The sequence below is a fragment of the Schistocerca nitens genome, chromosome 6, assembly GCF_023898315.1.
Source record: "Schistocerca nitens isolate TAMUIC-IGC-003100 chromosome 6, iqSchNite1.1, whole genome shotgun sequence".
Lineage (NCBI taxonomy): Eukaryota > Metazoa > Arthropoda > Insecta > Orthoptera > Acrididae > Schistocerca > Schistocerca nitens.
Window position 1 is genome coordinate 28,523,805 of NC_064619.1, and position 19,244 is coordinate 28,543,048.

Sequence of the window (19,244 nt, forward strand, 5' to 3'; positions counted from 1 at the left end):
GAAACGAGCGTAGTCGCTCACGTGACACTGTTTATGTTTCGTCCCAGCTCTCGGTGAATTGACTATAGGTCTAGGCCATGTATGTGTCGGTTGTCTGTAATACGGTTTCAGAGGTACACGACGCATGGAACTTGGCGTCTCAATCCACTTTCAGCAATATTTTACCTACAGTCTGTAGTGACATTCTGCATCCAAGCCCTGCTCAAATTTCAGTTGTTGTCATCCACGAGTACGTCGCATCCAGTCGGACAATCCTTCCTGTGGTGTAGTTCTTCTGGAAAGATCTGTTCCTATTCTTCTTGACAGACATTCGGTCCGTAGTGCATCTCGTTACTCTCATTCTGCTGCCATTTCAGTACAGCCAACTGTCTGTGCTATATGTCGGTATGATACCCCCATGTTTCTCATGCAAATGAATTGTACCGTTCTCAAAGTCCGAAAAATGGTGACTAGCTGCACTTGAAATACAGCCAAGCTTCCAGTGCTATGAAAGCCACCTGAAAGGTTCCTGTAACATTAGACACACCCAGTAGCGAGTGTGTACTCACGCCAATCTTCGTCTGTTGGATTGACCTTTTCATGTATTGAAATTACTCAAAAGAAGCTTACATTGGGGTGTAATCCGGGACAGTCTACCCCTCTGGCACAAAAATACTGAAGTAAAGGTTTGCCAATGTTCGGTCGAGGTGTTCGTGGTGTAACACTTTCCATTGTGACATGCTGTGGCGTTCTGTCTATACGGCCAGAAACCCGTCTGGCACAACAACGTCGTAGGTTGCCTACATGTCACACAGTCGCTTTACACCAGAAGACAATTTTGCAGCATTTCCACAAGGCGAACCTTGCAGCACCACCAAGGGTCGCGAACCGGGGGAGGACCTATTTGCCTCCACAACCCACGTGACCTAAAACTGTTCCTGCGATATTCTACCGCACGGCAGTATAAGGCACATGCACAGTCACGCGGAGTGAGTTGACGTTGAGCGACACCTGCAGACGGACAACCATTGTACTACAACGCCGCTGCCTGCCACCGGCCAGGTGCTTTCTCGACAGACACCGCCTGTCACCAGCAGCCCTACTGATGGTCAAGTCTCCGTAGTTGGATGTCACACCCTGGTTCAGAGACTTCGGTAAAACAGTGACTGTGTTCTGTTTTTCCATGGAACTATATCAATGTGCACGTACTAACGGTAAACGCTTGTGGAACTTGGTTTCCATGTGCAGCAGTAGAACTTTGTAAACATTCTTTTGTGGAAAACTCGACCAAATACGTGACATTGAGTTGTTCAACAGTGACCTTCAGCCTGTCAGTCATTTTTCACTGTTAACTGCGTTAATTAGGTGAAGCAGACGAGCATCGCACTTTTTACAATAAACCATATTTGTGTAAGGTTAGTTACTTTCATTGCGGATACGGCGGATTCTTTAGTTTTTACGAAGTTTATTTGTGACCTAAGGGCGAGCCGATAACACTGGTTAGGAGCCTGTGCATCGTTTCCTCGAGCAAATATGTCGTGTGTCCAATGGCTGAAACTTCGGATATGACTTGACATGTTCTGCTCACCACGTAACACATGAAGTACAGTTTTCAAGCCTTGACAGAGAGGTTGACCACATTGTGTGCAATGGTGCCGTTGGTTTCCAATTCGCCTCTCCTGCACAGTATCATGGTGAAGAGCTTCTGCGCTTCAGCTCTATCGTTCCCACCATTCGACCACAAACTCAAGCCGTGGTATAACTAAATCGTGCACTTCGGGCAACACATATTGGTCTAAAGAGTCTCCAGTAATGAGCAGCAGCACGCATTCTTGTTAGCGTACTCCATATCTGCGATCTATGTGCTGGTAAAACAATAAAACGTGGAAGCTGAACCTCACACTCTTCCTTATGACCATGTCAGATCCAGTTTGTGTGCTAGTTCGATTCCTAAGTGCTCATAACCATGCCCTGCCACAAACTCTTCAGCTGCCATAAACTCGGTGGGTAACCTAACAGGAAATGGATTCCCCAGATGCAGAGCGTCTTGCAGGACTGTCGTTTCACGTGTCAGAGTCTATCTGTCACAGGTCTTATGTGGCCACGTTTGTGAGGGACATTCTGTTGGTGCCCTGCCTGGATGAACCATTCTGTCCAGACTTGTTACAATTGAAGGACTCTTCTCTGGAGGCATATTTGCCGCTCATCACGGCATTTGAACAGTCAGTGCGTTCAGAGGTAGCACCGCACGACCAATCTCAGGTTTTTGCTGCTAGGCCCAACCGTCGTTCCCAGACACATGGTAGGCCAGATTGACAAATGTCTCAGAAAGACCAGGCACAAAAGTGACCCAAATGTTGACCCCAGCAATTGCCATCTTGTAGCTAGTGTTTTGTGTCCCCCCTCTCTCACAAATGCGGCCATCAGCGCGCGAAATGTAAGGCGTGCGGTAAATCAGGCTACAAGGTGGAAGTCTGTCAGTCCAATGAAATGTCCGTGGACTACATGCATGTCGATTCGCTGTATGATGAAAACAGCATCTGAAGACGAGACTTTACCAGACGTTGTTTATATACAGTCATGTTCCCTCCAATGCAAATGTTTTTACCATGACAGTCTCCACTGCTGGTGTGACTCTTCTCTTGCAGATTGACACAGGTTTCTTGGACATAATCATTGACTGGTACCCCTACCAGCAGATAGGCACCCCACTCCTCCAGCCTATCGATTTCCAGATGCTGTCGTACAGTAATGGCATCGTCCATTTTTCAGGCCAGTTCAGTGCTACTGCCTATTATGGCACCCATTCCATCGAGGGTCTCACCGTGGTAGTGAACTCCCTCAGGGATGGAAGGGATGGATCTATTCGGCGCGGTGGGCCTCGAGGTCCACGATTCCACGCCTAACGTCCATTCCCTTTGGCGTGTCAGCTCTCCTCGACGATTTGTTTACCAGTTTTAGTTCGGTGTTTTCGCCGCCTGGCTTAGGCATCAAAGGTTCTGAGGTCCATATCACTCTACTCCCATCTGCAGTTTCACAGTTTTCAAAACACTTATTCTTCCCTTTGCCCTTCAAGACAACTTCAGCATTTTCAGTCTCTCATATTCAGTGGGCGACGCCTATCCTTGTGATGGAGAAGCATAATGGCGCCTTGCGAGTCTGTGCGGATTTCTCAGACATGATCAACTCTCCGTCTGGGCAGTTTTCAGTCGTGGACGTAGTGTTCAGCCAACCACGTGAAGTTCTATATCTTAATGCAGTGCAAGTTGCAGGGACAAACTGTCATATAAAAGAAAGGTGGACTCTGTCGTGTTTGTGTAGATTCCGGTGTATGTCCATTTAACCTCCATGGGTTGTAGCCATACTACAAAAAGTCAGGGCGGTACGCAATGCAAGTTGAACACGATCGCCGATGCATTCCTACCAAAAGTGAAGACCGATATCTGGCCACCTGTGCATTACGGTGTCGTACCCCAGAGGACTGCAAGACGATCGCAGAAGGGCCATTGGAACGGCTGTGTTCGATCAGACTTTAAGAACCAGATTGGGAGAAAGGACCTTACGACCCGAACGCACCGTTCGAGTACCGTGTTTGACACGATAACGTCTCGCCTTCAGTCTTTCATTCGCACGTCAACTGGCAGCTTCGTCATTGGCGGAACTTTATTCGAATATCCTCTGACGCAAGGTGATGACCGTGTTCGTGTGTGGAGATGTCGTGGTGGTTGACACCTGCCAGATGTTATCCAGGAAATCGACAGATTTGGCCTAAGTTGTGTGATGGTAAGTGTAGGAATAGTGTTGACATCTGTACGGATCTCGTCGTAGTCTTACCACCAGGCAGTACGTCGAACAGGTCCTTTTCGGCCTATGGCTGCCGCTGCATACGATGGTGGTCCTGAATTCCCTCTCATGTACGATAATGCCGGAGCCCATGTGGTGGCCGTAACAACGATTGTCCGGCGAAGGCTGGTTATTGAAGTAAAGGAAGGACCAGCGGAGAGTCTCAACATAAAACCTATTGCGCCTTTGTGGGACATGCTTCACAGACGTGTTCTATTCCACCACGGACTCTGTAAGAACTCTGAAGCGCGTTTTTGAAGAATGGGAACAGTTAGCAAGGGAAGACCTGCGTAGACTTACATGGAGCATGTCACATAGGTGTCAAGCGGTGATATACGCTCGCGGAGGGCACACTCGTTATTGAAGCTCTCGAAGTCTAATGAACAGCATCCTGAATGACGGGATGAGCGGTTGATTTAGAGACCTGTCGGATATTTCAGCTCCTGTTCTGTAAATAAACTAGTATGTAATGAAGTTTTTGTGTACTTATTTGGAGAAAGATAAAGGTCAGGATTAATGTTCAGTGGAGTGGCATGTTCCCTACTTCTTTCCAGCAGTGTATATATTTTTATATCGTAATGTTATTGTTCTTTGTAGAATGTAAATGTGTTCAGTGTAACGCAATGAAGAAGAAATCCATTCAGGACCAATTGTGGAGTTGCGAACCGAAGCGGCAGCACGAAAACGCCAGTTAATACCACTCTACTCACATGGATACGTTGAGGAAGACGGAGAGAAGGAACTCGTTGTATATGGCCATGGAGATGAAGCGGCTCTCGTTGAACTCTGAGGGGGCTTTCCGCACCACGATGCACAGCCGGATGCCCCACACCAGGAACATCACCTCCACTGGAACATAAAAGTTTCATAACTACTTTTTGCCGTTCGTTAACTCGGACTCGTTTCGTAAGCAATAATAACTAGCGGTCAACAAACATTTTCTCCAGCAAAGGCGGGTTCTTATACGATTTAGTGTTTACGACTAATAATGAAGGGGTGCATGCTGGCCCTCAGAGACAAAATTCGGAATTATAGATAAACAATGAGTTGCTGTCAAATTTCACACTGAATGCATACGATGAATGTGACGTCTTGTCACACGGTAAAACCACTACAGCACACCACAAATCGGAATTTTCTACCACAGTGCCATACGTTGATCTATGTTATTGTTTTTTTTTTCTTGTGCTACTAGTCTTCTCACTGGTTTCAAGCGAGCTACCACCTTTTCCTCTCCTGTCGTAATATCCTTGTTTCTCACTAGCCCTTGCACTTTGTCTCCAGTTATTTGCTGTTTATATTCCTAACTCTGTCTTACCCTACAACATTTGCCATCTTCGGATCTTTCTGGTACTATTGAAGTTATTCCTTAATGTCTTAACACAGTTCCTATCAATCTGACACTTTTTGTCATCTGATACATACCTCTTCTTCCAGATAGTTTAGAGAAAATTTCTATTTCCTTACATTTATGCATAAACCGATTAAAGAGAAGGGAGAAGTTGTTTTTTGACGGAAAACAGCTATTCGATATTGACGCTGTGTTTTCGCTATACTTTACATTCCACGAAGACAAGCATTTTCTCTGAGGATACAATTGTATTGCAAATTAATCCTTTTTAAGCACAAAAAGTAGGTTGAATTTACCACACACATGTCGTTTTATACATTTAAAAGACAATCAGCTGTCTGCAGTCAAACATATTTACAATATTCATACGTTATTGAGGAAAGATTTTTTTTTCTATACTTAAAGTAGCAGATATGTTTTTATTACATGAAGATGTGGGGTATGCATGCAAATTTTCTGTGCAGCAATGTGTCTTGTGTTATGTTATTTATAATAATATGTAAATATATCGCTTGGATAAAGGGGGAAGTGTATTAGTTAATAATGTAGGCATAGACTAGGAGGTAGGGGGTGTTAAATAAGTATGCAAGGCAGTAAACTGATCACAAAAAGCCACCTAAAGAACTTAAAATCAAAGCTAACAAACAAACTTCTAGTACGTATTAATACACACTCAAAAAATAGAGCATACGTTTTCAGTCAGACAGAAACAAAGACAAATATTTTTTAAAAAGCTTCATTTTAAGTTTTTCGGGACAGCCAAAAGTTGCACTCAATATTTTTTTACTAGTTCTGCTCAATTTACTAGCGCATCGTCAGAAACTGTGGAACCTACACTGTGGAATCTACAAACTGTTAGAATATGGAGACATATATTGACGCAGAGGAGCGCACTCAGTTTATAGTCTGATAACTTACGTTGAAGATAATTAGCTGGTTACATTGCTGATGTCAGATATTAAGTTGATTATGTAAGTGTTTGTCATGTCATTCCAAAACATAACGTAGTATTTGTATTGAGCGTGTTAAGGTCCAGAATACGAAGGTGATCCAGACAGCCTTCGCCGCTATTTTTTATAAGCCGAAATGAGGTACATTCAGGTAATCACAAGTATACGCACTATTCTGTGTACCTTACTCTATATTAACACACAGTCCGCACACAAGTTAAGACCTATGTACGGCAGCAGTATTTAATCTGACATGCGCCTGTAGTAGAATTCGTCCTGCTGACTTACCTTGACTTCATTATTGCACGCGAATCGGTGTCCTGCCAGTGACTTCTTCAGTGAACCGAAAACGTGGAAGTTATTGGTTATTCGGGGGGGGGGCAGGTATGGACTGTGTGTCGAGTATCCATACTCTCCCAGCGAAAGGACTCCAGGGCAAAGGCGGTATTGACTTGCAGATTTTTTTTTTCGGTCACCAGACTTCTGTCTGGTTTGATGCGATCCGCGACGAATTCCTCTCCTGTGCCAACCTCTTCATCTCAGAATAGTACTTACGTACTCAGTTATTTCCTGGATGTATTCCAGTTTCTGTCTTACTCTAAAGTTTTTACCTCTACAGCTCACTCTGATACCATGGAAGTGATTCCCTTATGTCTTACAGATGTCCTATCATCCTGTCCCTTCTCCTTGTCAGCATTTTTCACATATTACTTTCCTCTCTGATTCTGCGCAGAACCTCGTCATCTTATACCTTACCAGTCCACCTTATTTTCAACATTCATCTGTAGCACCACATCTCGAATGCTTCAGTTATCTTCCGTTCCGATTGTCCCACAGTTCATGTTCCTATCTGTATTGAATAGAATAGGAGAGAAGAGGAGTTTGTGGTACAACTTGACAAGAAGAAATGACCGCTTGGTATGACATGTTCTGAGGCATCAAGGCATCACAAAATTAGCATTGGAGGGCAGCGTGGAAGGTAAAAATCGTAGAGGGAGACCAAGAGATGAATACACTAAGCAGATTCAGAAGGATGTAGGTTGCATTAAGTACTGGGAGTCGAAGCAGCTTGCACGGGATAGAGTAGCATGGAGAGCTGCATCAAACCAGTCTCAGGACTGAAGACCACAACAACAACAAGTAGTGCGTTAGCCTAAGGCCCGAAGACCTCAGCAGTTTGGTCCCATAGTCCTTACCGTAAATTCCAATTCTCTTGGCGAGGAATGCCCTTTTTTCCAGTGCTAGTCTGCTTTTGATGTGCTCCTTGCTCTGTCCGTCATTGGTTATTTTACTGCCTACGAAGCAGAATAACTTAACTTGACGTACTTCGTGAACCATCAATCCTGACGTTAAGTTTCTCGCTCATTTCATTTCCGTTAATTCTCATTACTATCGTCTTTCTTCGATTTACTCTCAGTCCATATTCTGTACACATTAGACTGTTTATTCCATTCAGCAGATCATGTACTTCTTCTTCACTTTCACTCAGAATAGCTATATCATCAGCGAATCGTTTCACTGACATCCTTTCACCCTGAATTTCCAATTTTACTTATATTTCCATCATTGCTTCTAAGGTGTACATATTGAACAGTACTGCGAAAAACTACATTCCTGTTTTACACCCTTTTTAATCCGATCATTTCGTCCTTGGTCGTCAATCCTTGTTATCACCTCTTGGCTCTTGTACATATTGTATATTACCCGTCTATACCTATAGATCACCCCTATTTTTCTCAGAATTTCGAATATCTTGTACCATTTTACACTGTAGAACGCTTTTTCCAGGTCTACAAATCCTATGAACGTGTCTTGATTTTTCTTCAGCCTTGTATCGATTATCAGCCGCAAAGTCAGAATTGCGTCTCTGGTGCCTTTACCTTTCCTAAAGCCAAAGTGATCTGGCTCATCCTCAATTTTCGTTTCCATTATTCTGCTTATTGTTCTTTTCATCAACTTGAATGCATGAGCTGTTAAGCTGATTGTTCGATAATTCTCGCACTTGCCACCTCTTGCAGTCTTAGGAATCCCGTGGACGACATTTTTCCGAAAGTCAGATGGAATGTGCCAGACTATTCACGCCAATGTGAACAGTCGTCCTGTTGCGACTTCCTCAACGATTTCAGAAATCCTGATGGAATGTTACCTAACCCTACTGCCTTATTTGATCTTAAGTAGGAAACTACTGCGGAAGCAAAGAGAGCTTCACTCGAAGTTTAAACGCAGCCAAAACCTCTCAGACAAACAGAAGCTAAGCGATGTCAAAGTTAGCGTAAGGAGGGCTATGCGAGAAGCGTTCAGTGAATTCGAAAGTAAAATTCTATGTACAGACTTGACAGAAAATCCTAGGAAGTTCTGGTCTTACGTTAAATCAGTAAGTGGCTCGAAACAGCATATCCAGACACTCCGGGATGATGATGGCATTGAAACAGAGGACGACACGCGTAAAGCTGAAATACTAAACACCTTTTTCCAAAGCTGTTTCACAGAGGAAGACCGCACTGCAGTTCCTTCTCTAAATCCTCGCAGAAACGAAAAAATGGCTGACATCGAAATAAGTGTCCAAGGAATACAAAAGCAACTGGAATCACTCAACAGAGGAAAGTCCACTGCACCTGACGGGATACCAATTCGATTCTACACAGAGTATGCGAAAGAACTTGCCCCCCTTCTAACAGCCGTGTACCGCAAGTCTCTAGAGGAACGGAGGGTTCCAAATGATTGGAAAAGAGCACAGGTAGTCCCAGTCTTCAAGAACGGTCGTCGAGCAGATGCGCAAAACTATAGACCTATATATCTGACGTCGATCTGTTGTAGAATTTTAGAACATGTTTTTTGCTCGAGTATCATGTCGTTTTTGGAAACCCAGAATCTACTATGTAGGAATCAACATGGATTCCGGAAACAGCGATCGTGTGAGACCCAACTCTCGTTATTTGTTCATGAGACCCAGAAAATATTAGATACAGGCTCCCAGGTAGATGCTATTTTTCTTGACTTAACATAGACAAATGTAATGTATTGCGAATACATAGAAAGAAGGATCCCTTATTGTATGATTATATGATAGCGGAACAAACACTGGTAGCAGTTACTTCTGTAAAATATCTGGGAGTATGCGTGCGGAACGATTTGAAGTGGAATGATCATATAAAATTAATTGTTGGTAAGGCGGATGCCAGGTTGAGATTCATTGGGAGAGTGCTTAGAAAATGTAGTCCATCAACAAAGGAGGTGGCTTACAAAACACTCGTTCGACCTATACTTGAGTATTGCTCATCAGTGTGGGATCCGTACCAGATCGGGTTGACGGAGGAGATAGAGAAGATCCAAAGAAGAGCGGCGCGTTTCGTCACAGGGTTATTTGGTAACCGTGATAGCGTTACGGAGATGTTTAGCAAACTCAAGTGGCAGACTCTGGAAGAGAGGCGCTCTGCATCGCGGTGTAGCTTGCTCGCCAGGTTTCGAGAGGGTGCGTTTCTGGATGAGGTATCGAGTATATTGCTTCCCCCTACTTATACCTCCCGAGGAGATCACGAATGTAAAAGAGAGATTAGGGTGCGCACGGAGGCTTTCAGACAGTCGTTCTTCCCGCGAACCATACGCGACTGGAACAGGAAAGGGAGGTAATGACAGTGGCACGTAAAGTGCCCTCCGCCACACACCGTTGGGTGGCTTGCGGAGTATGAATGTAGATGTAGATGTAGAAGTGCTCCAAAGCTCTTTGGAATACTTATTCCGATAGTGGATCGCCCATTTCTTCTAAATCGAGTACTGTTTCTTATTCTGTCACATCAGACAAATCTTCCCCCTCATAGAGAGCATCAATTAATTGTTCCCGCTCATGCGCTCTCTCCTCTGCGTTTAACAGGGGAGCTGTCGTTTCAGTCTTAATGTTACCATTCTAGGTTTTAATTTGGCGGAGGTTGTCTTTTGCCTTTTCTATTTGCTGAGCCAATATTCCGACAGTCATTTTTTTCTTCCATTTCATCACATTTTTCATGTAGCTATTCCTTCTTAGCTTCCCTGCACTTCCTATTTTCATTCCTCTTCGACATGTATTCCTCTAATCCTGAATTTCCCTGAACATTTATCTACTTCCTTCTTTCACCGATCAACTCAAGTGTTTCTCCTGTTACCTATCGTTTCTTCGCAGTTGTCTTCTGTGTCACTATGTTTTCCTTTCCAACTTCTAGGATTACCCTTTTTAGAGATCTCCATTCCTGTCCAACTGTACTGCCTACTGAACTTTTCCTTATTGCTATATCCATAGCCTTAGAGAACTTCAAGCGTATCTCGTCACTCTTTAGTACTACCGTATCCCTCTTCTTAGCGTATAGAGTCTTCCTAACTTATCCATTAAACTTCAGCCTACTTTTCATCACTACTACATTATGATCTCAGTAATATCTGCTCCTGTGTACACCTTACAACTCAGTATCTGATTCCCACATGTGGTCTCGAATGTTCGTGGAGGATAGCCACGTTACCCACATCTAAAATTCCATGATGCTTCTTCCTGATGGCAGCCCGCAGACGTGACAGCACGGAAAAATAACGGTCGGCATTGGTGGATGCAACTGAAGGCACGAAATCCATAATTTGCGAACCACGCAGATCAGTGAAGACTGTTAACATCACTTTCTCAACAGATGGCACTGAACAGAAGAATTCTTGCTGTCAAAGGTGAAGCCGGAAGTGTCCACACATGCTCCGCTGCTTCGATTCCGGTGTGAATCGCTGTATCCCCCTTTCATCGCCAGTAAAAATGCGGTCCAGGAAACTACAACCTCCTCCGCACAGCGTCGAACATTATTTTGTGAGTCAATCATTCCCTAACCTTTCGTCACGTCATCCAGCTGCTTAGGCATCCACCGACTTGAGGTCTGTGAATGGAGGGAGGAAGAGGTTAGTGTTTAACGTACCGTCGACAACGAGGTCATTAGAGACGGAGCGCAAGCTCGGGTGAGGGAAGGATGGGGAAGGAAATCGGCCGTGCCCTTTCAAAGGAACCATCCCGGCATTTGCCTGAAGCGATTTATGGAAATCACGGAAAACCTAAATCAGGATGGCCGGAGACGGGATTGAACCGTCGTCCTCCCGAATGCAAGTCCAGTGTGCTGCTAACCATTGCGCCACCTCACCCGGTGGGTCTGTGAATGATGTCTCCAACACTCTCATACGAAACACGAAGCTCCCGAGGAATGTGCACACACCGACGCGTTTCCGCCACTGCAGGCACGGGGGAAATGTCGTTGTCACCTAAGTCTTCTTAGCCTTTTGCGAATGCACACCACCACCTCATGCATCTCATCAAAGTAAGATACAGTTCCCCATACGTGGGCTGCAGTTCCATGTGAATTTCGATTGACATTGGCCCTTTGTTTCATAGAACACAAATCACACTTCGTTGGACAAGGAAGCGCAACGGCCGTCCTCAAAAACAGACAGCAGCTCCATGCTGTGGAGCTAGTAGCAGATAAAGCAGGGCCGTTCCAAACAACACCAGCCTTGGGCACGGATATGTTGACTTCGCATTTACTGCCGCACTTTGGTTAAAAAAAGTAGGGGCAATGAATTCTTGTTTCGACATCCTATATCTACCTCAATTTGAATGTACATCACTAAAACCCACTGTAATAACATCTTTAAAAATATATCTTTACAAATATATCGTTAAAAGACATTTCAAAACAGCTATTTTTGGAAATACTTCTGTAAGGAAACGCCAAACTCAAATTTCCCGGTTCCTCGGCCTTTTCTAGGTGTAGTTCCTCCTTTTGTGACTGTTGAACAGAGCATACGCATTACAGTCCCCCATGACTATTAAATATTCGTCTTCCTTTATGGACTAACTTATACGTTCAATATCGGCATGTAGTTTCTCTACCACACCAACTTCTGCTTGCGACGTCAGCATGCACACCTCAACTATGGTTATCAGTGTCCGTATGCAGATGATTTTGATGACACGAACCCTATCATTGCTCGCAGTAGTTCACTTTCTACCCTACTTTCCTATGCGTAATTAATCTCACTTTTGTTAAACCATTTTATGCTGATGTTGATATTACCCTATAATTCTCTGGCCATAAATCCCTGTCTCTTTTCCATTCCATTTCACTGATCACTAATATATCTAGACTGAGCGTTAGCATTTCCCTTTCCAGATGTTATAGCTTTCCTATCATGATCAAACTTCTGAGATGGCACGCCAATGTTCATGGAATTCCACACTTTCGTCGATTATTCGGCCTTTCTCTCATGCTCACCTCCCACTTGGCAGTTCCTTCCCGGAGATCCGAAGGGGGGAAAAGCCCGGAGTCTTCTGCCAATGGAGATATCATCATGACGCTTCTTCAATTACAGGCCACATGTCCTGTGGATACACATTATGTATCTTTAATGCAGTGATTTCTGTTGAATTCTGCATCATCATGCCTGTTATCATTTATGATTCTTCCGCCTTTTAGGGGCAGGCGCCCATTTCAAGGGCGAAAGTGTGTAATAAACGTCTCCACTCTTTTTGACAGGGCAACTGGCAGATCCACTCTTCAGCCGCCATTGGTGACGATTTGTATTTAAATTTAAAAGAGTGGCAAGTTTCGAACCTGGGACCCAGGACGTTTCGACTTCTAGTCGAAGATGCTACCACTAGACCACAGGTGCCATAACTTGAAAATATGATAGGATGAATGTTACCATCTGCTACATAATTCACTGTGATACACAACAATGAGGTTAGTTTTGATGGTAAAATAATAATAATAATGGCGTGTGACGAGGGCCTCTCGTAGGGTAGACAGCTCGCCTGGTGCAAGTCTTTCGATTTGACGCCACTTCGGCGACTAGCACGTCGATGGGGATGAAATGATGATGATTAGGACAACACAACACCCAGTCCCTGAGCGGAGAAAATCTCCGACCCAGCCGGGAATGGAACCTGTGCCTTTAGAATTGACAGTCTGTCTCGCTGACCCCTCAGCTACCGGGGGCGGACTTCGATGGTAAAGATTTGACCAACGTGCACCTCGTATAAGGAGTCACTGAATCTTATGAAAGAGCTGCAGAATAACGCCATTGTGTTCTGAGAACAGGAAACGAGGGATGCAAATTTGCCTGCCTGTTTCATTTTTACTCCTTCATCGATTACACAATTTAGAGAAAGGAGAGGACGTGGATTGCTATGAATACTTTCCTAATGAGCGTGTACCACAGTCACTGGCAGTATGGTGTCCTATGTAAATATTCTTTCCTCTCACAAAATGAAATACTGAGACATTTTGAATGTTATTGGCATTGTGAGAAGCCTAACTGCAGTGGAGTTGAATCTGGAAAGAAAAGGATAGTTTGCCGAGCGCAGGTCTGTGCGGGGGAGACCGGAGGATCTGGAGGCAAATTCGTGGGACGAGGGCTTCCAAAGCGCCCAGGCACTGTCACTATCTAGAATCTCTGGGTTTGTGGGGTAATCCCATGGCGCAGGTACAACGAAAATTAGGCCAGGGCTGTTTATGCATTTTTGCAAGCAGCTTTGAAGACTGCCATCACGTATTTTCGAAAAACCTAGGCCACAAAAGAACGAGGTAGCCCTGTATCATTTTCCTCCTTTTGTAAGCCCTCGGGAGCGAGGCTACTGCCATGGGCGTGAAGGTGACGTCACAAGCACGTAGCGATGGCAAATCTTAATTAGTAGTAGGACATGGCTCTATGGCTTGAGTGATGGCTGAAGATGATGCATCATGGGTGTGACTCTGATCTGCAGGGACAACTTGCTATTGCACCACAGTTCTTTTGCAATTTCTCTATTGGCAAAAGACGCTGCTTGCCGTGAAATGAAGTGCAGTCCAGAGAAGAAGGAGACACATTTTTGGGAAATTCAGTCGCCGTTCGTAGGCGCGGGTAGTCAGACATTCGGACCCGGGCTTGCTGTTGAGGGGTCGGATACTGGACTACGGACTTGAGTTGAGGGACTTGAGGTGGACAGCAGTGCAGATAAGCGGACCAGCAGAGGCCGCATTTGCAGCTGTCGCGACGCGCTCTCCCCTTCTCAGCTGAGCCACATCAACGTCAGCACTGTTCATCACAGCATTTGAGATTTCGTGGTGAACACTTGATGCGGCACAGCGATATAGGTGAGGCTGTTCCACACCTGATACTATCGCCAATCTCCGATCAGAGAACATGTACTGAGTGCATGATTTTCGTTATCATTCACCACCGTGTTTCCAGTGACGGTTTCTGTCAGGATTTCGTGGCGTGAACGTATCCCAAAGAAAGCAGGTGTTGACAGATATGAGAATTACCGAACAATCAGTTTAATAAGCCACAGCTGCAAAATACTAACACGAATTCTTTACAGACGAATGGAAAAACTGGTAGAAGCGGACCTCGGGGAAGATCATTTTGGATTCCATAGAAATACTGGAACACGTGAGGCAATACTGACCTTACGACTTATCTTAGAAGAAAGATTAAGAAAAGGCAAACCTACGTTTCTAGCATTTGTAGACTTAGAGAAAGCTTTTGACAACGTTAACTGGAATACTCTCTTTCAAATTCTGAAGGTAGCAGGGGTAAAATACAGGGAGCGAAAGGCTATTTACAATTTGTACAGAAACCAGATGGCAGTTATAAGAGTCGAGGAGCATGAAAGGGAAGCAGTGGTTGGGAAAGGAGTGAGACAGGGTTGTAGCCTCTCCCCGATGTTATTCAATCTGTATATTGAGCAAGCAGTAAAGGAAACAAAAGAAAAATTCGGAGTAGGTATTAAAATCCATGGACAAGAAATAAAAAGTTTGAGGTTCGCCGATGACATTGTAATTCTGTCAGAGACAGCAAAGGACTTGGAAGAGCAGTTGAACGGAATGGATGGTGTCTTGAAGGGAGGATATAAGATGAACATCAACAAAAGCAAAACGAGGATAATGGAATGTAGTCGAATTAAGTCGGGTGATGTTGAGGGTATTAGATTAGGAAATGAGACACTTAAAGTAGTAAAGGAGTTTTGCTATTTGGGGAGCAAAATAACTGATGATGGTCGAAGTAGAGAGGATATAAAATGTAGACTGTCAATGGCAAGGAAAGCGTTTCTGAAGAAGAGAAATTTGTTAACATCGAGTATAGATTTAAGTGTCAGGAAGTCATTTCTGAAAGTATTTGTATGGAGTGTAGCCATGCATGGAAGTGAAACATGGACGGTAAATAGTTTGGACAAGAAGAGAATAGAAGCTTTCGAAATTTGGTGCTACAGAAGAATGCTGAAGATTAGATGGGTAGATCATATATCTAATGAGGAGGTACCGAATAGGATTGGGGAGAGGAGGAGTTTGTGCCACAACTTGACCAGAAGAAGGGATCGGTTGGTAGGACATGTTCTGAGGCATCAAGGGATTACCAATTTAGTATTGGAGGGCAGCGTGGAGGGTAAAAATTGTAGGGGGAGACCAAGAGATGAATACACTAAGCAGATTCAGAAGGATGTAGTTTGCAGTAGGTACTGGGAGATGAAGAAGCTTGCACAGGATAGAGTAGCATGGAGAGCTGCATCAAACCAGTCTCAGGACTGATGACCACAACAACAACAACAACGTATGCCTCAGATCGAGTTTTAGCTCACTGGGCCTATGTGGCAGACAGGCCAGTAACTCTGTTATCCAGAATAACCAGTTACATGAATACAGTTATTCATTGTTTCTCTCTATCTTCTAATAAGTGTGTGAGTCCTGTATCGACTCGTGCTACACCTTGTGTTTAGATTGCATTGGTTTTCCTTTTCTTCCCCTGACATGTTTGTTTGATATGTTGTCTGTCATTAAGTGGCTGCTTGGTTGTCTTTTCCCGCTGCTATCGATATATGTGTTTTTGCTTCCGGTTGCAACCTCGTGCGGTGGCGCGGAAGTATGGGCGTTGCGCGGAGAGAGTGTGGTGGACACTGGAGGGCAGTGTGGTCTCCAGCACGAAGCAGGCGTGGTCGGTTGTACCGAGTCAACACGTGATGTATGACGGTTGTGTGTAAGGAGCGGGTCGAGTTGACGGAAGAGCTTCCCGCGTGTTGGTTGTATACAAAATCTCCCCACGAGTAGTTGCTGTTCATTTCGCCTTGGTGGGACGTTAACAAGCTTCTTTAAATCCTCCGTTTCAAAACTGGAGTTTAAAAGGAGACACCTAACACGAAGGAGCGGTCACTACCTGTCAACGTTGCAGAGAAAACGTGAACTCCGGTGACAGAGCGTGTTGTCGCGTGACCGTGGCGTGTTGGGAACGTTGGCTACGCGTACGCGGTCGGATGTGTGGATCCTTCCCATCGGAGGTCGCGTACTGCCTGTTCGAGCATAATTGCAAGATAAGTTCGTGGAAGGTTTAATCATTAAGAAATAATTTGTGTAACTAGCGTCTCTTCTGCCTCTTGGCCTCCGGCGACCGCGTTTCCTGTCCCCGGCAACGGTGTAATTGAAGACAGTGATCTTTCCTCCTCCTCTCGTTACTGTCCGATGGGAGGTGTAGTTTTGGCAGTTTAATTGTTTCGCTATTCTGTCGTGTGTTATGAGTAAATTCATGCTTCTTGTTGGTTGATCATATGGTCGCTCATTCAGGACTGTGCGGTGTAATGTTTCCTTGCACGAGGTTATGGTTCAAAATGGTTCAAATGGCTCTGAGCACTATGGGACTCAACTGCTGAGGTCATTAGTCCCCTAGAACTTAGAACTAGTTAAACCTAACTAACCTAAGGACATCACAAACATCCATGCCCGAGGCAGGATTCGAACCTGCGACCGTAGCGGTCTCGCGGTTCCAGACTGCAGCGCCTTTAACCGCACGGCCACTTCGGCCGGCTGCACGAGGTTAGCTCTAATTCTGTCAGCAAGTTAAGCCATCTTATAACAAGTTTTCGCTGGCTAAAAGTCGGTGCAGTGACGAGCCTGAGAGTGTCAATTGTGTTTACGGGCGTATTTTAATTGGTCAGTATTCTGTCTAGCCTGAGCATCCCTGAGTGGGTGATTTGTGGCCGCCTTACACGGGTCCGTCATATCTGTTATATTCTAATGATATTCCAGGACACTTTTGTTAAAAAGTTTTTTAAATTCCTCCAAGTTTGTAAATTCCTTTTTTTGCCATTAATCGTGTGTTTGCTGAGACCTGTTTAATTTTTTTATTGGCGGTGTTGGTAGCTTCACTACCTCACCGTACTTTATTAACAAAGTTCTGTATTTACTTTAGTAGCCTGTTTACTAATGTTCTTTGAATTTCTTTAAATTGTTGTATTGCTATAAATTACTTCATTGCCGTTAGCGGCGTGTTTAAAAGGCTCTTTATTGCCGTACTGCTAGTTTCTGTAAGATACGAATAAAACATTTCTGGAAATCTCAACTCGACAGTAAACTACTAGAAATTTGTCCCCGTTTCCCAACTTGTGGTGTGGCTTGTAGTAACCGTAACCACTGTGTGTGTCAGTGTAATAAACAATCTTTTGGGTGTATACTTGGGTGCTGTAGTGTTAGAAATTTTCCTATTTACTTAGTATGCAAATCCCCCACTTTCGGATCTATGCCTGCTGACTTAGAGAATCACATTATTCACCTAAATTTGCGTATATCTAAATTAACTGGGCAGATGTTAAAGATGTGCCCTGGCCCCTTTGAAATCGAATTTCTGAGTAGGGAACAAGAAATGGCGTTTTCACACCTGGAGCGATGGCAACCCAGACACGATACTTTTACATCCGAAACATCTGAAACCTTCATCAGTAAATCTACCCATACTGCTGTGTATCACTGATAACCTACAGCCAACAGTGTTGGAAGAACAAATAAGGGACAGAACCGAGCAGTACCGAGTAGTATCAAGGGGGCGAAGAGTAAAGTGGGCAGTGCAGCTGTCATCAGCAACTACCATGTGTGAATGGGTCAACTTTACTATCTAACAACGCATAATTTGCATAATGACGATGTGAAGCAACCACACTATCAACCTAATGCTAGTAACGCCTCTCTCCCGTCACCTCTCCGGCTGAAATCAGAAAGCAGCTGGTTTGTGGAATATAGACTGTAAGCCCAGAAATTCTAAAATATTGTAAAATAGGTTGTTTTTTAATTTGGTATCTAGCACACCGCTCAGCTCTACGAAACCTCACTCTCGACGTTATAGTGAACTATCGCCACTATCCAACTTTTAGAAATTTACTGAAGATCGATAGCCTATCTTTTCTACCTGTATGATCCCGGTCCAGAATTATAGAACCATAAATTGCTTCACAAACAGTTTTATCATGTCATAATAGACTAGTGTTTCGGAAGCTACGATGATATTGAATCAAACTCAGTGTAATTTCGCTGTCTGATGAAAAGTATCAGAACACCTGTTAGTGGACGTTAATTTAGCGTCGTGTACATCCCTCGCGCGTAAGACGCCTTGAAATCTACTGAAGACGCTTTCAGTGGCGTGTCTGAATATCTGAGGAGGAATGGTAACCCACTCTTGCTTACAAGCTAAAACCAGAGATGGTTCAATGCTGGACACTAGGTTCTGGTCCTAAGTCGACATTATAACTCATGCCAGAAGTGTTGCAAGGGTTTAAATAAAGGTCGATACTCCAGACAAGCTAATTGAATTCATGGATGTTAGTGCCGAGAAACCGTTGCCCCACAGTGCCGCTTTACGACAGCGCCCGTTGTCAGGATGATAAAAATAATCGTCTCCGAACTGTTTCTCTTCTACATGCAGTACACAATGGTGTAAGATCTGTTCTTATCCTTCAGCATTTAGCGTTTTCCTCAGCGCAGTAAGGTAACCACATCCTATCCACGAAAAGTAGCGTGTACTGTTCACTGCACCTCCTCTGCACTTCACTGTTAGCATGACACGTGAAAGCAGGTAAAGTTCGTCACGCATTCGCCAAACCGAAAGCTTCCATCGGATTTCCAGAGGGTATAGCTGATTCATCAGTCCAAATCACCATTTTCGAGTCATCCGGTGATCAATGGGGTTGTTCTTCACTCGATCTGAACTTTCGGTTAAGGGGGGTAGGACGTCAAACGGGCCGACTTGGAGCAGGAGACGCACCACAGGACATTTTAATTTCCACTGTCTACATTTTTACAAATACATTCATAAAACTTTGTCAT

General features: G+C 44.3%; 1 protein-coding gene across 1 annotated transcript in view; it reads right to left on the bottom strand.

Moving 5' to 3' along the window:
* LOC126262729 (probable G-protein coupled receptor CG31760) overlaps positions 1 to 19,244 on the bottom strand; it is a 682,895-nt gene that overhangs the window by 78,586 nt on the left and 585,065 nt on the right. Inside the window, exon 8 of the mRNA XM_049959532.1 lies at positions 4,533 to 4,671. Within this exon, the coding sequence (XP_049815489.1) occupies positions 4,533 to 4,671 (139 nt within the window). The remainder of the gene's footprint in view (positions 1 to 4,532; positions 4,672 to 19,244) is intronic.